This window comes from Bos taurus, chromosome 5, assembly GCF_002263795.3.
Source record: "Bos taurus isolate L1 Dominette 01449 registration number 42190680 breed Hereford chromosome 5, ARS-UCD2.0, whole genome shotgun sequence".
Classification (NCBI taxonomy): Eukaryota; Metazoa; Chordata; class Mammalia; order Artiodactyla; family Bovidae; genus Bos; species Bos taurus.
The window spans coordinates 66,251,605-66,275,773 of record NC_037332.1 but is presented as its reverse complement, the minus strand read 5'-3'; the positions used below and the strand labels follow the sequence as shown (position 1 = coordinate 66,275,773).

The following is a 24,169-nucleotide window of genomic DNA, read 5'->3' as shown; positions in this document are numbered from 1 at the left end:
GAACTTGGGATTTAGCCTTATAATTCCAAATGTATCAGATTTCCAGTGTGTCTCTCTCTTAATTACTAAAATCAGACTTCCTGAGCAAGGAGAAAGCCTCTACTTTGCTCCTAGCGAATGATTAGGACATAATGAACATCTGGAATGTATACTTGGCTTCTTTACATGATTACTGATAGACCCAATCCTGTCGCATTCTTCCAGGACTATAAAAACGTGTTAACACGGTTACATCACACACTTCAGCTGGTTTGTATAAGGCAAGATTTTGCCACATGATATGTATTTAAGAAAGTAAATAATAGACCCATTTAAGGTCATGCTTTAGCTCAGGGCACCCATGTTAGCCCAGCCCTGGCATTTCCTGCCCATTTTCTGGACTTAACCAAATTGCTTGACACTGAGCTGTGTAAACTTACTCCCCAGGCAGCGATTTAGTAGTTCTAAGAGAATGATGTTTCCTCTGGTCGAAAGTGACCCCAGGTTTAGCATGGGTTGTTGGACTGCCCCAACTCATGAATTGTATCTTTCAGTCATGTGTTTCAGGAATGGCTTCCCTTCCTTCACAGAGAAAATTCTCTCTTATGTAGGATCACACAGTCTGGGTTTGGCCTGTTTGGGACATGGTTGCTGCTGAAATTTTTCAAAGGACTCAGTGAAGATCCTGTGGAATTGTTATTTATAAAGCATAAAAGTGCAGATTTATCAGCACTGGTGCTAACTGCTGATGATTGCTATTGTCTGGTTATTCCTGACTGCACTTACTGTCTGTTCTTGGTTCTTCTCTCCCACTGAACAGATTCCTTTCATTCTGCCAGGAGTTTGGAGGTTTATGTTTTGTCTGTTTTGTGTCTGGTTCTTGAGAGTCACTTGGGTTTAGATCACAAGATCCCTGCCCCAACGAGGCTGTCCAGAGGGGCAACACCTGGCAAATTGCCTGCAGTTTGAAAATCTTTGTTTTATTTTCAAAATCCATAAAAGATAGTAGGTCAGAGAAGTTCAGATAGTGGAAGACTTGACCTCTATAGCCCCTTGGGAACAACAGATATCCTCATTTAACAGTCCCAGTCTCTCTCCAAACTTTGCAGATGCTATAATTGCCTCTGGATTATCTCTTGCTCTCCAAAGCAGTGGAGTGAGTTTAACAAATTTGGCACCTTGCAGAGAAGTTAGGCAGTCCAGAATGTGGGATTGCTACCTTGATGGGAACCCAAGCTGAAAAGGAGCCTGCCAGTTGAGTTGGCAGTGCTCTAGCCCCAGCAAGGTCCAAATCTGAAGTCACCATTTTCCTTGTGAAGAATCTTGGATGTAAAGCCAGAGAGCAGTTGATTAAAAGGAATTAGTTCAGCAAGCATCCAATAGCCAGGGAAAGAAGGGAGCAGTAAAACAAAACGAATGCAAAGGATGACTGAGAGCAAAAGGCTAAAATACTAGTCAGTGAGAATATAATCTGGTCAAACCATCCTATCTTGAATTGGAGCAAAGTCAGTAAGACTTTAGGAACTGTCCCCAGTCTATCATAGTTCCATTTGGGAATTGCCAGACAGGCAAAGCAATAGCTTTTGAGAACCCCCAAGCTGTCCCAGTTCTAAGGCAAATTGAGAGTGGATTTATATGTCATTTCTTCCACAACAACCTGTAGAGTCTTCCTTAACCTGAGGAAGTATAGACACCAAAGACTGAGCTTGCCCTAGCCTCCAGGACTCTAAGAAGTAGAGCATAAATTGTCACAGAGTGGGAAAGGTCAAAGTCTTTATGTCTCATCAGAACAAAGTTTATCTAAATCACAGTGCGGTTCAGTTGATTGATGTTTGCAAAGTGTGAATTGATTTTACTGCCATTGCCCACATCGCAAACTCTAGGAACACTACACCCCAGAAAATCTGTCCTTTGTTCTCACTGTGATTGAAGAGGATAAGTGGCTTTCCACTTATGAAACAGGCTCTGCCTGCTTCTGGCTTAGACTCTTGTATATCTTGTTTCTGGAGAGTAACTGTCTCTTCCTGCAGCTTTGGTTGCTTACTTTGCTTTATTAAAAGCAGCAAGGTACAGAGAAAAATCTGCAGGGAATTGATTTCCTCTCTATGTATTCTGAGGTAGTAGTGAAGGCTAGAAATGGTAGGAATGAGGACCAGTAAGTATAGTCTCTCATTGATAGTTCCCCCTAAAATGTTCCTAACATAGCTGCAACCCTAAAATGCTCCAAACATGGCTGTAACCAGACTCCATCCTAAGTGCTCATCTCTGAAATTTTCAGGTTGCCTGTTTTGAAAGTGAACTTCACAATTATTCTAAGCTCATGTTTAGAATTAATCATTCCCTTAGTGAATACAGGTGAAAGTCCAACATTGTACTGTGGGGAATGTTGGAGGGAGTACAATAAAATATTGAAAGAGCTTACCCATCTACCATGCAGTGATGTGTATTAGACCAAACTGAATTTGAATCCTGGCTCTGTAATTTACTAACCATTAGACATCAGGTAAATCATTTAACTTTTCCCAGCTCAATTTTCTCTTCATTCACCCAACAAATATTTTTGAGAATCTGACATGCTTCCAAAACAGCAGCAGGCACTTTAAAACAAAAGTGGAAATTGAGGTATGTGAGAATTAAGTGAAATCATTAAATAATATAAAATAAAGAATTGAATATAATATATACTCAATAATTTGTTGTTGTTCTTCAGTTTCTCAGAGGGGTCTGACTTTTGGGACCCCATAGACTACAGAACACCAGGCTTCCCTGTCCTTCACCATCTCCCAGAGTTTGTTCAAGCTCATGTCCATTGAGTCAGTGATGCCATCCAACCATCTCATCCTCTGTTGCCCACTTCTCTTCCTGCCCTCAATCTTTCCCAGGATCAGGGTCTTTTCAAATGAGTCGGCTCTTCGCATCAGGTAGCCAAAGTATTGGAGCTTCAGCATCAGTCCTTCCAATGAATATTCAGGACTGATTTCCTTTAGGATTGATTGATTTGATCTCCTTGCAGTCCGAGGCACTCTCAAGTCTTCTCTAGGACCACAGTTCGATAGCATCAATTCTTTAGCACTCAGCCTTCTTTATGGTCCAACTTTCACATCCATACATGACTACTGGAAAAATCATAGCTTTAGCTAGATAGATCTTTGTCAGCAAAGTGATGTCTTTTCTTTTTAATATGCTGTCTAGGTTTGTCATAGCTTTTCTTCCAAGTAGCAAGTGTCTTTCAATGTCGTGGCTGCAGTAAATGTCTGCAGTAATTTTGGAGCCTAAGAAAATACAGCCTGTCACTGTTTCCATTTATCATTATTAATTAACAAATATTTAGTAAGAACCAGTTAAAGACCAAACACTAGGCTGGGGCAAGGGATGTACAGGTGAACAATCACAGGGCTGTGAAGAAGCCATGATGGGTATTAGCAAGAGAGAAGACTGCTGAGTAAGAATGGCTGAGTTTTGAATGGCAGGAGGGGACTTAGATGTGACCAAGGGACTCTCAGGAGGTGTAACATGAAAGTGGTGTTTGAAGAAGATGATTCTAGCTAACTGAATTGGCTAGATTTCGTCGGTGGCTCAGATGGTAAAGAATCTGCCTACAACGCAGGAGACCAGGGTTCAATTCCTGGGTTGGGAAGATCCCCTGGAGAAGGGAGTGGCAACCCACTCCAGTATTCTTGCCTGGAGAATCCCATGGACAGAGGAGCCTGTCCACGGGTTTGCAAAGAGTAGGACACGACTAAGAGACTATCACTTTCACTTTCTTTCAATGAGGGAAGGCTGGTTAGAAGCCCATGCAATAATCCAGGGATTCATCAATCCAATCTAGAACAATGCTGGGCAAATTGAGAGGAAGAGCTGAACTTCAAAGACAAAGATATGACAAAGGAAAGTGGGGGAAATGAGGGTGAGGTTTGATGAGCAAGTGTGTGCGGATGCCACATAAACAATCCAAGTCAGAGCTGTTAAGCATAGAGGTTTAAGCTTTGAAGAATAAAGAGGTAACTAAGTCACTAAACATACATCCACATAAACATACATGTATAAGCTACATTTTCAGTTAATACTAAGGACAGATAGCACTATTCAATGATGTTTTTAACAACTGTCGACTATAAAAGTAATACCTGCTAAATAGAAATAATAACTAGAAAATGCAGAAAAGTATGAAATAAAAAGTTAAAATCACTTGTCATCCTGCTACTCAAAGGGTCATGTGACCCCCATTAGACCAGGCATAGAGTGGGTCTCTCAGGACAAAAGCATGTGGGAAAGAAACTTCTTCCATTTGCCAAAAAGCAGGACATCACCCTACTTCAAACACCACCTTATGCCTGAAACTTCTTTCTGTTGATCAAAACTACAATTTTTCAAGTAAGGGAATGAACACACTTCTTATCTGGAGAAGTTAAGTGCAGATGTTCACATGTGTGACTATGCATGTGTTTGAGTGGCCGGAGTGTGGATGTGCACGAGCGTCACGTGTACACTTGTTCCCTTAGCGGGAGGAAAAAACAAAACTTGTCACCAATGAACAGAGTCATAAAATATTAATGATATAGTCAAGGCAAGGTTGCTGTGACTTCTTTTTGGCAACCACCAAAGAACAGTAAGCTCAAGATGTGAAGTTTAATGTATGGGAGGAAAACTGAGGATTGGGAGATGAAATTGATTGAGTTTTCTTTTCTGTAACTATCCTGACGGCTCAGTTTTTGTGCGGGAGGGCTAGTGAGTGTACATTTTGAGAACCACTTATGTGATGGTTAACTATACGGGTCTATTTGGCCAGCCCACAGTACCCAGATGTGTGAGCAAACATTCTAGATGTTTCTGTGAAGATGTTTTTAGATAAGATTAACATTTAAATCAGTAGACTTTGAGTAAAGCAAATTATCTTCCATAAAAATGGGCCTCATCTAGTTAGTCACTTTATTAATAGAAAAAGACCAATCACCCTGAAAGAAGAGGGAATTCTGCCAGCAGACCACCTTAGGACTCAAACTGGAATTCTTTCCTGAATCTCAAACCTTCTGGCCTATCCTGAAGAGTTTGGACTTGCTAAACCTCCTCAATCACATGAGCCAATTCCTTAAAATATATTGATCAAGAGAAGGGTTAATAAATACACACTATTATACATAAAACAGATAATCAACAAGGACCTACTCTATAGCACAGGAAACTCTATTCAGTATTCCATAATAACCTAAATGGGAAAATAATCTGAAAAACAATGGATATATGTATAACTGAGTCACTTTGCTGTACACCTGGAACTAACACAACTTTGTAAATCCACTCTGTGCTGTGCGGTGCCAAGTTGCTTCAATTGCGTCTCTTTGCGACCCTATGGACTGTATCCCGGGCCGGGCTCCTTTTGTCCATGGGATTCTCCAGGTAAGAATACTGGAGTGGGTTGCCATACCCTTCTCCAGGGGATCTTCCCAACCCAGGGATCAAACCTGCGTCTCTTATGTCTCCTGCATGGGCAGGCAGGTTCTTTACCTTTAGCATCAATAAAAATTAAATTTAAAAAGAGAGAGGAGACAGATAGATATGTAGATAGATCCTATTTATTCTGTTGTTCTGGAGAACTCTGAGTAATGTAACTGGGTTTAAAGATTTATTCTGAGCTCTGGAAGAAGCTGAGGGCTTTACCAAGGTGTTATAAAAAGGAGTAAAGTGTGCGTTTCTACGGCACTGAACCCTCAAGGGTCTGTGTTGGGCAGAGGATGAGGTACAGTCTCCAAGGATATATGCTCCCCAAATGGGTCATTTCCAAGGGTTCCCCTGGATTCTGTGTCTCCTCCTCAATTGATTACTCACACTTCTGTTTACTCAGGAACACTCACAGGAAGCAATCTGAAACATTTCTCAGCAGCCACCTTTAAGTAAAGAATCGAGGCTGGAGGCTGTGTGGCCTGCTCTCAAAGGGGATGATAAAACTGCCTTAATTGACCCAAAGAGTGGGATGCTCTAATGAACCAGCTTTTCCAGGAAGTTCAGGGTTCACCAGAAGTAAGATCTTTTTGCCTCAACCTTTCTTGTGGAGAATCTTTATCAAGTGTAATCATTTCATTTTTTCCATTAAAATCTGCTTATCAAAGATAAACACCACAGTTAAACCATTCAAAATGGAATCTCTGGCAAGACTATTGGGTGATCAGTCTCCACCTTCGTTCCCCTTTACCCAGCACTACTCAGATTGACCTGGGTTATAATGTAACCCGGGTCTGCTGGTGCCTATTTACTTTGAGGCACTGTGCCATTCCCAGAATTAATCACAGATTCAGTTACATACAGATCTTTGTTTACAAGGGAATCATGAGGGAATTAGACTGTTTTCTATTCTTGCGGGTCTGTGAAGGCTACTGATGGGGAAAGGAGAGACCAAAAAGGCCTCCACAATGCAGGAGTCTGAGAGCATGCCCTCAGCCTTAGCTCCCACATCACAACACTAGGAGGGTTGTCACTCACGGTCCAGTGACTAATATTTTGCATTCCCAATGCAGGGGGCCCAGGTTCAATCCCTGGTCAGGGAGCTAGAGCCCACATACTGCAGCTAAGAGTTCTCAGGCTGCAACCAAGACCCAGTGCAGTCGAATAAATAAATGCATATTTACAACAACACTGAGAATCTCCTCACTTCCATGGAACATGTTTCCTCTGCCTGAAAGAGACTTTACTGTTTTTATTACCTTGGACATGAACTCATACCTCAGGAAACATAATTAATACATTTATAGGGTGGCATGTTTTATATACAGGGTTTCTGTTCCCTGCTTTTTTCACTGTGGCTATGTTGCTTTTTGTTTTTTCCTAATACATAGCACGTTACACAACAATGATGCCCAAACATCGGAATTCAAACACCAAGTACACCATTTTTTATCGTAACTGTCTGCCATTTGTAACATAATTTACTTACTTTAAAAATATATTTTCTTAACTTGACTTTTTAAGACCTAGAAATACATATTTTAAAACTAAGCTTTAAAATACCTACTTCAAAACCAGCACCACTAGTCCTAAATAGAAAGTATTATTGAAAAGGAACAACATAAAACAAAACAGTATTATTAAATTCTGAATAACACCACTGCATGCAAAGACTTGTGACTTAAGATTCTTTTTTTTTGTTTGTTTTGTCTGTTGTTTTGTCAAAAAAAAAAAAGTGATTTGTAACTGTCAGGCACTGAAGACAGATACCTACCAAACTGAGACTTTTCCCTCAGCAAATTCAAGCTAGAAAGAGAACTAAAAAAGGAACCACTTCCACTCTTACGTGATTCTTTAATGCCATGTCTTTGACCATCAGTGTTAAACGCACATTTTGAACCCTGCTTGGAAGAAACAGCGGAGGACAGACTAAGGGGCTGGATTTGAGCCCAGCGTGCAATCTAAATTTGTTACAAGTCTCTTTTCTATTCACCACTCCCCCACCCCTCATTTTTCTTATTTATAAAATGGAGAAATTGGTTATTTCGCTCTCAGAGAGTTTATTGCCTGTTTATGTGAAATAGTTTACCTTCATTATCATTATTTTCCAGACTTGGATTCAACCAACAAATCTTATTTGGAGCCCAAGAGTAAGCACTGGGAGTAGAGTCAAGGAGATGGCATCCGTGCTCTCATAAAGTTTATCATCTTTTCTTCTTCTCTTAGTACCCTTATCTTTTAAAAAACTAGAGTGAATTAAATACCTAGCTTATTTGTTTCAAAAGATTAGTGCAATTTAAAGTATATTTGAACCCAGAACTTTTCAAAACGCCCCACGCCTACCAAACTCCACGCATCAACGGTTAAGATTGCGGTAGCAGTTTCTCCACAGTCCACTAGAGGGCGCGCACATTTTTCGATTCCAAAAGAAAGCGCTCTTTGGGTACTTGCCCCAGAAATTTGGAACTGGTGTCTCCTTTCCTTACTTTCTTTTCAACTTGGGGCAGTTGTGGTGAGCCCTTGGTTCTCTCCCTCCACCAGGCCATCCTCGCCCCATGCAGTGACTCCTCGTCTGCCATTACGGAGAATTCTTTTGCTCCCCAAACCACAGAAGTTTTGCTTCTGACTGTTCTCAGCATTTGCCCTTTTGACATTTTAGAAGAAATAAGATCCAAGTTTGATGTTGAAAAGAAAGCATTGATTTCTCTAGTGGGAGGATTTCTTCTCCCTATTACTGTTTTCCCTAGCTGTGGGGGAAAAGCGCCTCTAAGGATTTAAAGCAGTTCCTTTGAGCTGAAGATTTTTCTGCGGGCTCACAGAGCTGCTTCTGAGCAGTTCTGGTGCTGACATTAGTCCCCTTGTTCAGCAGCATGTTGTATTTTTGAGGCCCAGCCTTTTCCTCGGAGTTTTACATTCTGAATTGACAAGATCTTGATCTCAGAAACTGGACCATACACTCCCAGACCAACCTGCCACACAATCCGTGAGCCAAGAGATAGGTCCAGCAGTTGACCCCAAGTTCTCTGCCTGCTGGATGGCCCCAGAACCTTACACCTCACCCTTTATTTGGTTCCAAAGTCCTCTTACCTCCAGATACCCATCCTGAGCTTTTCTCAGGAGTCAGCACAGACATCCATGAAAAAAGCTGTAAGTCTTCCCCATTGCACGTGGATAGGAGATTACTTTTTGAATGGGCAGCTCTGCAGATGACATGGGGAAGACTGGAAACGTGGCTCAAGCAAAAAGTGTGGAGGGTCCAGCACCTCCCGTTTCTGTGAATCTCAGTCAGCCTGTGCTTTAAGGAGATGAACAACTTTTTTTTTTTAAAGAAAGGTGTCAGAAGTCTTCTGAGATTGCAGCTTTATGCAAATATACTACTCAAGAAGAAGGCTTTAGGGGAGAGTTATTTATAGCCCACAGGCATTGCACAATGCAAAAGGTGAAGCTGTGAATCTCTGCATTTCCAGGAGTGGATGTTCTCATGATATGAGCACATCCTTGCTATTTTGGTGGCACACCATTCCCATATCTAACTGTCAGGTTGTTCCAGGCGGGAGACGACATAATCATTCAGTAATTTTAGAACAACCCTGTATGTTTCTCTCCAGTAGGGCCTCTTGATCTGAACTCTTCCTGAGGATTAGATTTACTACCACTTTGGACCCTCTGGTAATAGGTGCCTTCATCTCTTTTTCTCCTAAACAGGTGCAGACTCAGTCGTTAAAGAGTCATCACGTGACACATTTATTGCCCTTTGGCTTTCAGGTTGACTCCTGGAATTAGCCAAGAAAATGGTCATTTCCTTAGGAATGATTGCTCTGTTGCTGGCTCACCCTACCCAGAAATCTAGACCATTCTCTGCACTGAAGTGTACAATAATCACTTCAGGAAATTGCTTTCCCTATTGGAAACTGAGAGCTCACATCGGAATGTTTCCACAGTACAGCTGATGATAATTACGACTCACTGAAATTTCAGTTTTCTTTTGATTGTGACATAAAAACTAGGACATAAATTAAAACCCAATTATCCTTTAAGGGTAATTGGGGTTATAAAACCAAGAGACTGTGAGTCAGTGTGTCGGTAGCGCAGGAGACCTGTGTCAGATGGAATGGCGTGTGTTCTGTCTCCCGAAGCAGCCTTTCCCACGAAATGGTTGGGGATAAGGTGATCTGTGCACACGGCATTCCAGGATAGCACATCAGACCAGGGGGAAGCCTTGGAGAGGGTAGTGAGCTCCCAGGACACCTTGGAATGATTCAAACAAGTGAAAACTAAATGGGAACGCCATGGCCTTCTACAGGTGAAGATGCCCAGCAGTGGAGCGAGGCACTCGTTGCCAAGACTCTGCAGGCATGGAAATCGGAGATCTTTCAACCTGTGAGGCAATCTGCATCTTCAAAGTCTATGAGAGGAGGCTGGGCTTTTTTCACAAAAGGTGTGATGTGCTAAAGGTGAAGGAAATTAAAAAAATAACCCAAACCCCAGATTTTTAGTGAGCAATTCCTAAGTTAAATGCATGAAGCGGGGCTCATTAAAGGAGGTCTTGGATTCTTCTCAAAGTACAGGACTTGCCCCCACACCTGAGATTCTCCCCAGCCTACCTCTTGATGATGCATATCTCTAGACTCTTCAGGTCAAAACACATCCCCTGAAACTTCCCAACTTTGCATTTCAAAGCCTCTCATGACACACGCCTCCTCCCCCATCCTGGATCCTCAGTAGTTTCACTTCCCTGTCTTTCCAGAGAGAGTGTGCACTTTTCATATTTTTAAAAGCACACATCCCACCACATGACAGTGCTGTTTTCCTCTCTGTCTCTGCCACTTGGTTGAAAGCCCCTGTGATGTGTGTAACTGGGCACACAGTAGGAACGTACTCACTGAATGCTGAATATAGTGCATTGAAACGGCATCACTTCTCATGTCTAACTTGTCTTTCTCAAAGGTACACACTGCCCCACGTTTAATCACAGAGAAGGCTTGAGTAAACTCAACCCCCTTTCAAAACCAATCAGGTTTTCCTTTGAGGGCACCCACCTCTGCAAACAACTTCCTGGCCATGGCCATAAAGACCCAGAGAAGAGTTTCAAGCAAACCTTTGTTTTTAGTCGAAGTGTCAGGATCACTGTGTCCCCTGAGAATCAAGAGGGAGAAATACAACATCCAGGCTATTCCCACCATTCCAGAAAACCATGCCCCAATAGACCCCAGGAAAAGTGGGATGTCTAACCTGGGCTTTTGCAATCTTATTTCATAATCCACTTTCTTATCTCCTCCTTCACAAAACTGATGAGAAATTGGTACAAACTCTATCGACAAAAGATCACAACTTGATCCTCAATGGCAAAGGCAAATATACATTATAAATAGCAAAACAGCTGGCTTGGACCATGTTGCTGGCCACTCATCCAGCTGAGAGATTTGAATGACATCATAACCCTTGAGAGGGTATTGCTAGCCAGCTGGTGTTATTTAGAATACACAAAAATGGGGGAAAGAAAATGCACTCATGTGCACACACACACAAATACACACACACACACACACACACAGGTTCAAGTTATGCAGAAAAATATGAACAATGGAAAAATCATTTGCCCCTCAGATGCCCTTCCCCTGGGGTGGGGTGGGGGTCGGGGTGGGGGCCAAGCAGCAGAGTAGAAGGAAGGAAGAAAAAGATTTGATTTTATTTTTTCAGTTGGCTTTACAGCTCAGCAAAATCTTTGCCCTGTCGTGGGCAAAAAGCATGAGACAGTGTCCTGAGGGGAGCCAATTACAAAGCTGCCTGCCCCTTTCCAGGTTCTAGGAAATGAGATCATTCCCCTCACTTGGCAACCAGGACGAGGGGTCATCCCAGCGCTGTCTTCCATTCTAGTTTACCCCAGTCGTTTGAGGGTTAAAATCATAGAGTAGGCTTGAGATGGTCTTTTTTTCATTTCTTGTTTTTTAAATTTTGTGTTGGCTCTGGAATATAAAATTGCTCGCCCATCCTCCACGAATATTCCTTTCATACGGGTAAGGTGTATTAGCAGATGTGTGTGTCTTCACGCCCGGTAGAAAGTTAATCAGAGGACAGCATCAGTATTTTAATGTCTGCTCCTCTTGTCACTAACACACATTCTTTTAAGGGAAAAAAATGCTTCTGTGCTCTAGTTTTAAAATGCAAAGGTATGATGTTATTTGTCACCATGCCCAAAAAAGTCCTTACTCGATAACTTTGCCAGAAGAGGGAGAGAGAGAGAAGGCAAGCGTTCCCCCAGCTGTTTCCTGTCTACAGTGTCTGTGTTTTGTAGATAAATGTGAGGATTTTCTCTAAATCCCTCTTCTGTTTGCTAAATCTCACTGTCACTGCTAAATTCAGAGCAGATAGAGCCTGCGCAATGGAATAAAGTCCTCAAAATTGAAATGTGACATTGCTCTCAACATCTCCCATCTCCCTGGATTTCTTTTTGCCTCATTATTCCTGCTAACCAATTCATTTCCAGACTTTGCACTTCAGAAGCAATGGGAAAAATCAGCAGTCTTCCAACCCAATTATTTAAGTGCTGCTTTTGTGATTTCTTGAAGGTAAATATTTCTTACTCTTTGAAGTCATTGGGGAATTTTCTTTAAATTGTGTACTGTTTGCTTCTGCTTAGAAATGTTCTTCACTTTAGAATTTTCATTGTTTCGGCACTGGGAGTTATTTATAAATTGCTGAATATGCAATTCTGTGGGATCTGAAAAAATAGCTCCGGGAGATAAATGCCTTTGCACAGATATCTGTATGAGTAAAAACTATTGCAAGGTACTTATGCTAAATCCTCCACTTCTTCAGGGCTTGAGTGGTGTCATTATAGAAGATTCCTTTAAATCCTGTCTATGGTTAAGGGCTATAGGGCATGGATATGAACTTTTGGATTTTTTTTGCAGGTGCAGATGTTTTATTTTTAAGACCATGTTCATGTGTATGTAGGACTGTGTGTGGTTGTGTGTGTGTGTGTGTGTGTGTGTAACTTGCCAGGACTTTTGATTACAAGGCATGCCACATACAAAGAGTTACGTTTTAAATGATATTAAAGCTTTTAAATATGATCTTTGGAGCTAAGGTCCCGGAACTCTCTGCACTTATGCCCAGAGAGTCAAAGTTAGAGTGAAGTTTCATTTGCTCTTCTGAAAAAGAACTCCTTAAGAACTCCTGCTGACCTTGCATATTCGGATAATTTAAACAAATGCACACTGTATATGGAAAGCGGAAACTTTCTAGCAACTGCTATTCCAAGTTTTTTCTTTTGAAGAGGACTCTCAGGGGCGAAGTTTGGACTTGGGGTTTTGTGTTGTAAAACGCGGATTTTGTATTTGGGATTGTAAAGTCTCTTTAGGTAAATTTGGCTAGCGTTGTCAATGCACTGACTTCGCCTTTCCAATAACTGGCCCTAGTTCAAGTTTCCATTCTCAGCAAAATTATATCTTTCAAGACTTGTATTTTTCCAATTTGCAAGCATTTTTAAGCTGCTGTCACTGGCTCCCCGATGCAATTGCCTGTGGGCTCAATTCATGATACGTCCCTACCGCTTAGTCCAGCACTCGTTTGCCGCTTTCAAGTACTCCACCACTACGACTTTTCTTAGTCAAGTCAGTGGCTTAGGAGTTAAGAATACATCCTTGTCGGGCACCTGATCCTGCCGCCCTTGAGATGCCAAGATGCACACTGGCTACCTTGCTTTTAAAAGAAATGAAGTCAGTATACACATATGCTATATGGTCTGACAGCTGGGGATTTTGTCTCCCTACTTAGACTATCCTAAAAGGGGCTGTGTGGTGTTATCTCTGCATTAATTACAAGTTTGGAAAACTCCAAATGAACTTTCCATGCTGTGTATGCTGAACTTTTCAGAAGTAGAGCTAGCTAGCCATAAGTTGTTGCTTTTTCCTGTACTTGGAGCAGGAAGTGGTTTCAGGGAGCTACGTGGTTCTTTCAAATGTAATTCAATGAGTAAAGGTGTCTGCCAGGCAGAGCTCACAAGCTGATTGTACTGTGAGTCTCAAGATATTTCCAAGTGTTTGAGTCAGAGGGAAGAGGGCACAGGGGAGGACTGGAGTTTCGGCCCCTGTCCAGGACGGCTACAATAGGCACACGATGGAAATCGGTGGCTTGATTGGGAAGAGAAGATTGACTCAAATCCCAGCCGTGCAATTTGTTTATTGTCTGAATGGACAAAAGGCAGTTTACCCAGGCTCATAGCATACCTGCCTGGGTGTCCAAATGTAACTAGATGCTTTCACAAACCCCACCCACAAAGCAGCACATGTTTTTAAGTCCTCAGTTTTCTATTCACATCAGTCTCATAATACCCACCCTGACCTGCTGTAAAAGATCTGGAACAAACAAAAATGGTTACACCTACAGTGAGTATTTTCTTGACTATTGCCCTCAAATTTTGCTGGGCATTTTTATTATAACCCAGACATCTGGAACCAATTGATATTCCATTTATTTAAGATAAAAAGAAAGGTTTTTAGAATTTTGGATTTGTAAATGATTTTTGAGAAAGAGTGCTCTGGAATTTTTTTTCTCTCTCTTCTCTTTCTAGTTCTTCTTTCATTTCTTTCTTTCAGATCTCTCCTTTCTCTCTCTTCATTTCGTGTTTAGAAAAATAAAAGGCCAAGGAAATGATGAACATATGGGGCCACTCATTTCAAACTTTTTAATTCCTAAGCAAGTTCTTTATTGTTTTCTTTTGGGGGAACATAATGTGATAAATTCTCTGGTTCTCTGTGGGTGTGATGGACTGTTTCCTGAACTAAAAGAAAATGCACTAGAGGTTCTATCTTGTCCTAGAACTATAAGTGCTGATATTTATCTGAGAACATAACTCAGCAAAAAGGAGAAAAAAGGAAGAAACAAAAGAGGGAAATCTGTAAAAAATAAATATTAAATTCTTAAATGCTAGAGACTGATAGGTATTGCTGAGTTTAAATGTGTTACACAAAAGAAATAGCTATTAAAAGTATAATGTTGACATCTAACGAAGTTCTCAATTCCCTAAGGCTTTAAGTTGAGTTCCTTTTTCCCTGGATTTCACAACAACTGAAGAACCTGAATGCATCTACAGTTGCAGGTGCTTTGCCTTAAGCTTCACCATTACCTCAATAGAGAAGGGAGCAATGGAGAAATAGGACTGGCAAAATAACATACGTTCTAGAACTGGCTGGTTGCCAGAGCGTGGGGCATGTTCTGTAAGATCAATTATGAGTGTTCTCTTTTGAAAAGGGCAAGGAAGTCCAGTTGGCTTGGACTTGTTGAGATTTCCACTGGAAATACTGAAAGGGAAAACTCCCACCAATTATTTTATAACTAAGAAAGATGAGGATTGGATGACAACTTGTTTCTAGCAGTCCCTGTGGCTTTGGCTATGTGGGGGTGGAGGGTTTCCATGAACAGGTCCTATGGAGAAAATGGAAGAAATTCTCCATCAAGCTTTCACCTCCTCTTCTATTTTATGTCTATTATTTATGATGATTTGCAAATAGAGGACGCTTTTCATCTTCAACTGTTTCACAAGCATTAACTAAATATTTACATTGTGTTAACGAGAATCAGGGGTTTAGGTTTTTCCCCAATTGCTGAACTTAAAGTCTGGCCACAAAAATGGAAATCTTAATTACAGTGATGGAGCAAACTTTGCCACTGATGTAGAGAGCCATTAAGAGTCCAGGGAGGGCAAGGAAGGTGGTCGGAAAATAAATGACTGATCCTGTTTCTTTGAAAGTGATGGAGTTGAATGGACCTGCCACCACTGGGAGGTTCAGAAAAGCCTCTTTTCATAATGATAGTTTCCAGTTTAACTCTATGACCTTTTGATAGGGTCCCTGATTTAACATCCTGTCACTGACTCTGCTGATGCTGCTGAAAGTAAATGCATCTGAGAGGGATAAAGCTACTCACCTTGGGAGGCTTCCTAGAAGAAACCACATCTTTGTGCCACAAGTAGCAATGTGGAAAAACTTAACGATCACCTTTGCATTGTTTCACTGCTGAGAGCAAGGATGGAGACTTGAGCCACAGGAATCCTGCCTCTGGCAGGGCTGACAGTTGGCTGTCTGTCACTGGCTAAGTCAAGCCAACCAGGGGTCTCTGCTATAAAAAGGATACAGTGACACTTAAGTCCCTCCAACAGATGAAGTCAGAATTCCTGAGACTTAAAAAAAAAAAAAAAGACTTTTGCAGGTTTTGAGCCCAGTTCCCTGTTCGTGGAAGGCACTGCCTACACGTGTGTTGATCTGACATTGAGCTTGACACAAGGGGCTTTAGAATGCAAAAGGAGTCGGGTTTACTTGCCATACACCAGTTTCATTCTGAAATTCTCAGATGTTTCCTGTTCCTGGTTTTTAACTTTTACTTGTAGTTGTTAACTGCTGATGTTCTTCAGGTAAGAAATCTCTCAGTCTCTCTTTCTCTCCCTCTGATTCTGTCTCTGCCTCTCTTAAGTAGAAAAAAAAAGCTATAATGATATATAGTATTTTCACAAGTTCTTTTTCAGCTGCAGTAAATTCTCTTTAATCAGTAGCTGGGGAATGACGTTCTGGTTAATTTAATATTCTGGTCAGTAATGGATGCACATGCCATCTGTGGATGGCCAATTTGAGAGAATTTAAATTAATAAAACATATCTGGTGCCAAGTCTGGACTGAGCACAAATTAACCTTTGATGATTCCAGCGGTTTACCAGGATCTCTGAGTGGTGTGCAATAAAAGCATCTTTCACCTTCACACATTAAATGTTTCAGGACATTTATCTCATTGAATTGTAATAGGAACCCATAAAGAAAGGGTTCAAGAAGGACTTCCCCAAGGTTTCACAGTAGCAAGAGGATTAAACTCAGATAGCATGATGCCAAGACCTGCTCAGAGGTCACTCACACACCTTGTTGCACTCCTGAGGGCATAGTTTTGATTAATAACAGGAATGCAGAGCTGGGGTAAAGGCACCCTTGACTTGCCCCCACTCCCCTGGCAAGGACCCAGGAGGAAGATGACCCTCCTTCTGCTTTTTCAGCAGGTGAAGATGCCCATCACATCCTCCTCGCATCTCTTCTATCTGGCCCTGTGCTTGCTCGCCTTCACCAGCTCTGCCACGGCGGGACCCGAGACCCTCTGCGGGGCTGAGTTGGTGGATGCTCTCCAGTTCGTGTGCGGAGACAGGGGCTTTTATTTCAGTAAGTAGCCTCCCTCTCGCTGCTCTGTGGATTTACAACTGCCGGGAGTGTGCGAAGAACTGAATGACTGCCTGTGGCTGGCAGCCGTCCTCAGCCTCCGAGATTCCTCACCTTAATGCGAGCCTAGTGTTTCAGCGGGGCCATGGCACGTTTTGCAGATTTTGGATGGAATTTTCCTCTTTAGCAGTTTGTCTTTTAACTACTTCCCGCTAGGCTTTCTCGCAACTATTCTGCTCTGCCCTCACTATTCCATTCCTTCCGGGGAAAAGACAGGACAAAATGGCCCTGGGGGGTTGAGGTTTTGGTTTTCCAGATCTGTGGGTGCACATAGCAACGTATGTGAACGTGTAGGGATGTTTTAAGTGCCAGGTCACTTGGAGGAAACTAGGAAGGTGGACTTGGCAAAGGGGCACATCCCAGATGTCTCCATGTGACATGAAATCACCCCGAACAGACAGAAGGTGAAAGTCGCTGAAAGGCACATTTGCAAAGACACAGGCTCTTGCTCAATGCAAACTGAAATGCTGAGTTCATTTGCCCTCCGTTCACACTGACCTTGAGGCTTTGTTGTTGCCTTCCTTTGATGTCACCCTTCTCTGGGGCTCTCCAGTGATGTCTCCATCTGGAAAAGGGTTTCTGACAAGTGCAAGGTCACTTATCCCATAAGTAGGTCTCAGGTGATTAAAAAGTCAACAGTCAATAAAAAGTAGACAGCAAGTCCATGCTTGCGGATAAATAATAAACACACACGGGAGTCCCTGCTGCTTGAGGGAATGGATCACTTAGAGAACACACCTCAGAGGCATCTGGCTCATGTATGTTACAGGACACTGAGTGATGGAAAGCCAGATGCTCATTCTGTTTAATTCTTTGCAAGTTTAGAGAGTTTCAGGAAACTGACACTCAGGTCTTCAAGACCGTGAATCATTCTTAGAGGTTCATGTGGCTTAAGTGTAGACAGCTTACCTCAGTTACCCACTAGGCTTTGAATAGCTCCTGTGATGACTCACACACTTCCAGTCTCTCTCTTCTTCCCAGGAAGGTGTGTGTGTGAGAGAGAGAGACTGGAAGGAGGTGTCTGTGAGTGTAGCAGTCTGGGATGGGTAGGGAGAAAGGGAAGGAAGAAGTTGATAGGCATGTTGATGGTCTGTACTCATTGTAGATTCGGTGACAAATGGCTTTTCAACAACTAGTGACAGAGAGTGAGACGTGCTTTCTACTCTTTAAATGGGCAAATTCCCACTCTCTGTTTCCAGCCAACGCTTTGAGTGAGTTCATTTATTTTTCTGGCAATAAAGCAATTCTATCCCATTCTCTGTTTCTGTGCAGACGAATGAGTTCATTTGGTGAGTGCTTTTCGAATAGCAGACCTGTTTTACCTTCAGAATATCTGGCAGAAGGCAAATGTGTCACATCAACATCACCCAGCGATGGCTTGTCACTACTCTTTACTTTGCTACTACTGATCCACATTTTAAAAAATGGATAAGTGGGTCTCAGTTATTATGCCCAAGAGGACCTTTTTTTTTGCTTTGATAATCCATTTGTGCCATTTCCTTTTATCCAGTTCACTAGGTGATGGCCGAGCCCCCAAGTGTCTTGGGTTATGTGCCAGATTGAATTGCCACATTTGATGTGACATGCTCCAGGATTTCCATGCACAGTGCATGGAAACTGGATCTTTCTATGACTGTGATGCTTACAGTTAAATGACAAAAAAAATGAGAAAGAAAAAAAATAATTTGATCCCAAGTTACCCTTTGATACTTATATATGTTCACACAAAGAATTAAGGGTATTGGACAACTATGATGGAAACTGATTTCAACTCACTGGAAGGCATTCTATTACTCAAATGATCAGATTTTACAAATGTGTTTTAATTCTATCTTAATAATTTGAAAGGGGAAGGTTCTACATGGCAACTCTTAATGTATAGAATATAACTTTGGATAGAAGGTGGTTTTATAAATTGTGTTTTATTATTGAGAGTCTAGGTTTCCTAAGTTCTGGTTTATAGCACTCTGTGACAATGTAAATTATTTGTCTGACATAAACTGTCATGCACAAAATTATTCTTGTTAATTTTCTAGTCAACTGGACTAGCCTTTTTGCCCAAGAGAAGTTAACCCCTTTAAATCATTTAATTCAGAACATTGATGGAACCTCTGCTATGTGTAAGACACAGTACAGGCATGAGTGAGATACCTAGAAATGAATGAGAGATTAACTTTGCCTTCAAGGAACTCACAGTCTAGTTAGGAGGTTAAAAAAAAAAAAAAAAGTATTATCAAGTATCATAGAGGAAAATAATCATGGAAGAAAAATGCAATCCTTTATGCTTTTCCTAAATACTTTTCCCATTTTTAAAATCAGGTGACCAAGATCTACCCTCTCAATGGGCTCCTTGATACCAAAGGCCAGATTGTTTACCATTGAATCCCAGTATCTAGCTCAATGCCTGGCTGATACAGCTGCGGCTCAAGTTTGACTGTTGAACTGGCAGGACTGAATTGAATTGAATCCCATTGAATGTAATGGCATGACTTGTTAGGGATCTTAGTCTTTAGAATCATCAAGAATTAAGTTTGTCAGGTACTTTGGACAATCCTTTCTGCCTCATATTTACCCAACTATTCGATAAAACTTTATATCTTTTCAACTGAATACAATGTATACCAACAATGACTTAGACGAGACATTTAGATCCTCCCTAAGCTACATTGATGGTCTGTTTCATGTCTGAGCCAATTATTCTTCAAGGCATTAACTGTTGTCAACAAATTTTATTGAGTTTCCTTTTTGTCCCTTGAGATTTACTGTGTGTGAAGAAGTCAGCTTTAAGCATTTACAGCCTTTGAAATACTTTCTAGAGGAAAGCAGTCTTCCCTACCTCTACCCACTGTCAATTGACTCTTATTATTGTTTTTACCCCTTTCAAAGTTTTGTTGTGGCTGTGTGCTTCATTTTAAGCTGCTTCAAATCCATTTTGAATGTATGGATTTTTTCTAACTGTGGAAGGGGGTTTCTGATCTTAGTTTGAAATGCAAACATTTAAAAAAATGTTACCTCCAAAACTATCTTTTTTACTGGGCCAGAATATTTAACAAGGGGAATTTTTAACCCTATTAAGAGGCAGAACTGTCCTGAATAACTTTTTCTTTTGGCGGGGAGGCGGGGGCGGGGGCGCGGTAACACTTATTTTGTGTCGATCAACCCAATGTTCTAAATGAGTTCCTATTTCTCTACAAGCCTAAGCTCCACTAGAGCACAGAGCATGCCACCTTCTCAGTTATCTGTTTTGTAAACATCTTCCCAGCATAAGTGCAAAAGTTCCTCTATAATTAACACAGCTTCACCAGACATTACATGCAATGAAAGTTGCAAAGAAGAGCTAAGTACTGATTCTTCCCTATATATCATAGTAAGAGAGCATGTCAACCAGTCTTGTACTTTCATAGTCTTGGGAGAAAAATGGTGGCCTAATGGAGTTGGCACATTGGGAAAGAGCTAGCTATTATCTTTCCAGATTGATGGAGGAGGCTCACAGAGAGCAGTTTGTCACAACCTTGCTGTGCATGGACCAGAGCAAGAGGAAAAGAGCTTCAAGGAAAATAGGAAAAGTTCAGCTTGCCATAGATACTATTTTTGACAGTCATGGTGATTAACCATTTTAACATATGCTTTAGAGGCTTGTGGAATTTCTCTCCTTGAAGATACTTTAAAAATTGACAGACAACCAACCACCTGGAATGGTTTCAATTAAGAGCAACTAAAAGAAAGCGAGTTTCTGGGGTCCTTTTTAGTTTTAAGAGTCTATAAACAGTCCCTTAAATAAACTGTATATGCTTTATCTCCACGGTCTGGGAAAAAGGAGAAGTAAATCAATTAGAAAGGAAAGTTGGATACCCTTTTGGTTAGTCCAGATTTATAGCTTTTGTAAAATATACTTCCAATGCATACTTATTAAGAACAGGTCTGAATAAATGAATGGCATTCTTCATGTGTTAAACCATACTGTTTTATAAAGAGTTTAAGTAAGACTTTGCAATGAATTTCATTGTTATTGATTGCAACAACCTTCCTAGATTGAGGTTATTATTATTAACTCAAGCTTCTTTCATTTGAAATATAGTGCTCAGAAAACTGCTCCCAGACCTGTCATTCATTAGCTGTATGACTTTGGCAGGCATTTAAACTTCCTGGGCCAAAATGTCCTTGTCTATAAAACAAGGGGATTTTGTTCAAGTAAATGACCTCTTCTAACTTTTAACAGACTCATAGTCTAGGTTGTAATTAACAAGGATTTGGTACTATTCAAGAAAGGAGAATCTTGGATTCAAATAGTGACCAAAGAACATTTTAGACTCCTTTATCTTCTTCACATAGTTTCTGTTCATCTCCAGATAGGGGACCCCACCTACTTAAAGCAAGAGAAGCCAGTGCCTTTGTTTTATTTTTGTTTTAAGCTGAGTTCCAACCCCTCAGGGATGGAATACAAGCTCAGACATGACCAAATACATGCAAGTCATCTGGCCAAAGAAGCACACATCTCGTGAAAACAGATTGCCATTTTTCTTTGCTAGGAAGGACTAACTGACAGTTCTCATCTTCACGTTTTTTCAGTCTCCTGAAAGTAAGGACAGTTAAGTAGGTCAGTTTTTAACTGCTCTTTATAAATTAGAGGTGCAGATTGAATCTATAGTCTTCTAAACCTTGACTAAAAGCCTTTTCCCGGGCTTTTAAGACTGCCTATCCAATTAAAGAAGAGAGTACAGCACTGGGAACACCCAAAGACACACTCAGCCACCATTAGCATTGAGTGGGGCATTAGCATTAGCTTTGAGTGGGGCTGGATTTGAGCTACACCATTTGCATTCCTTGGCTTGGCACCCCTTAGACCTCCAGCTATGCACTTGTGTGACAGCTGGTCAAAGTTAGAGGTACAGTCACTGGCTGTGACTTTCTCTTTGAAGCTAATTGGAACATGTGGGATTTGACCTTGGCCCTGGGCTTCCCTGGTGGCGCAGAGGTTAAAGCGTTTGCCTGCAATGCGGGAGACCTGGGTTTGATCCCCAGGTCCGGACGGGAAGATCCCCTGGAGAAGGAAATGGCAACCCACTCCAGTATTCTTGCCTGGAGAATCCCATGGTCGGAGGAGCTTGGTGGGCTACAGTCCACTGGGTCACAAAGAGGCGGACATGACTGAGCGACTTCACTTTCACCTTCACTGGTCTCATTAGCACCACTAAGCTAACAGGCCACAAATATTCTTAAAGAGAAACAGTGAGTTTTCATATTGACCTTCACTAGTGGCTACTACTCTTTAAATATGCCCAAGAGGACTAGTCTGGGCAACCAAGGGACTTCTAAGAAAGTGATGATTTCTGTGCAAATTTAGAAAATATTGCAATATTGCAAATGCAATAATTTGCATTTTTCTGATATGGTCAAGCACCTCAAGACCATCTTCTCCCTGATGAACAGCTACAAGAAGCAAGAGAGGGAAGGAGTCAAGGCCAAGTGTGGTCTCTACTGTCAAGAATCCAGGATGTGAATTCTAGCTCTGTAACTTACTTGGTGGGTGGCATTGAGCAAGTCACTTAACCTCTTTGTTCTTCAATTTCCTCATCTCCAAAACAAGGACTACCTCACAGAACTGGTTAATCTATTAGAACATATTAAATTAGAATAGTGCCTGGCACATGGTAGGCATCATAAACACATTAGCAATTATACTTATTTATTCTCTTCTGGGATCAGTTACAGAGTCTACTGCAAATGTCTGGGCAGCCCAATTCATTACACATTCATTTCTCTTGATGTGTGCTAAGTTGCTTCAGTCATGTCCAACTCTGTGAAATCCTATAGACTGTAGCCTGCCAGACTCCTCTGTCCATGGGATTCTCCAGACAAGAATACTGGGATGCATTGTCATTTCCTCCTCCGGGGGATCTTCCCAACCCAGGGATCAAACCCGGGTCTCCTGCACTGCAGGCAGATTCTTTACCATCTGAGCCACCAGAGAAACCTATTTCTCTCTATAGGGGCAGCCGATAAAACCTGTTGTTAATAGTAACACTTACAGTAGTATCAGTAGCACAAAGGATGTCTTATGCTTGACTAGTATTTGCATTTTTTCAAAATCCAATTGTAGCAGCTCTCTCACTTTGTCTTTACCCCAGTCTTAGATGGTAAAAATCATTGCTTCACTGGACAAGTGAGAAATGTGAGACATAGAGAGTTTGTGGTTTACCTTACTGGGTAGATCCAGAACCAAAGCAAGGTCTCCTGCGTCCAAGAAGCACGTACATCTGCCCATTCACATTGTTTAAAGGTCCAAAGTGTTGCAGTGTAGAGATACGCTTCCAAAAAGCCTTGGCATCTTCTGGGAGAGCAGGAACAGAACCCCTGGGGGCGCAGTTGATTTTGAACTTCTTTGAAAGGAGACTCAAAGGAGACATCCATGGAATGACCCTACAGTTTACCTTCTAGAAAAACTTAGGAAATACTTATAGAATTTCTTCAGGCTGCACAAGAAAAGTTTCTTTGATTAGAAGCTGCTGCCATTTGAGTCCCTTGCCTTCACAGACTGGACTCCACTCAGATGGCACACTGCAGCTCCCCATTGAGCACATGGATATGTCTTATGATCCAGGGGACTCCTTCCTCTGGCCAACTTCAACTTTTCTTCTTTCTTGGCCACCAGACCTCCAGTGCTTCTTTCCTAGTGGCTATGAGTTCTGCTGTTTTTCCTCAAAGACCTACTGAAGAAGAACTGTTTGTTGGACCAGCCATCTCCCTCTGGGTTTTATAAGAGAGGTGGTAAAGGAGAAGTGGTCATAAGGCAACATAAGCCCGAGAGTGAGCCAGGCAGAAGTGTCTTCCCCAACTTGACCATGAAAGGAGCTGGGGAAGGTTTGGATGGGAGGCTTGCACCAGTGCAGGTGCCTCTCAACCAGTTACTTGAAGACTATCAGTATTGGAAGGTCTCAGATGTTCCTGGCTGGTAGGCTCATAGCTCCATTTTGGATCCAGAAGAGTGTTGGTGTTTTCCAAACAGCTGGGTCTCTGTATACTTAGTCCAGACATCATGGACCATGCCAGTATTTCTCAGGGCCTCTGTAAAGAGCCAACCTCAAGCCTCTAGCTGACTTTCTTCTGATTTCAGAGCCTACACCAAAGAATCAGACACTCTGCAAACAGGCAGGCAATTTTTCCCAAGGAGATTGCTCATTGTTCTTCATAATGGGCTACGAAACCTTTGCCCTTTTATGCAGCCAGAGTCTTTGACAACCATGGTGGCAAAAAATCATTCCTGTACTGAGCTGCTGCCCTGGCAGAGCTCCATCCTACACCTCTCCATGGAACATCAGCAAGCTCTTACATCACAAAGAATTACTTTTGGTTGCCTGGAAAGTTCAAGTCCCCAGGCCTTATTAGCTGTTAGACTAAGGAGATGACAACAGAACATTTCACTTGTCTTTATCTATATGTGAGATCATGTTTAAAACATAGCAAAGAGCTGTTATTTGACGTGTGATTCTTTA

General features: G+C 41.6%; 1 protein-coding gene across 10 annotated transcripts in view; it reads left to right on the top strand.

Annotated features, from left to right (window-relative positions):
- The first annotated feature begins 11,725 nt into the window (after window positions 1–11,725).
- The window catches only part of IGF1 (insulin like growth factor 1), a 78,038-nt gene continuing 65,594 nt past the window's right edge, over window positions 11,726–24,169 (top strand). For 3 of the 10 annotated variants that reach the window (XM_059886094.1, XM_024991342.2, XM_015471061.3), the window contains exons 1-2: window positions 11,741–11,987; window positions 16,460–16,619. In XM_059886094.1, the coding sequence (XP_059742077.1) occupies window positions 11,925–11,987; window positions 16,460–16,619 (223 nt within the window). In that variant the 5' untranslated portion in view covers window positions 11,741–11,924. Of the gene's footprint in view, window positions 11,988–13,664; window positions 13,809–16,459; window positions 16,620–24,169 lie in introns of those variants that run through there. The other 7 variants (XM_005206497.5, XM_015471062.3, NM_001077828.1 and 4 more) reach the window with 6 other exon arrangements.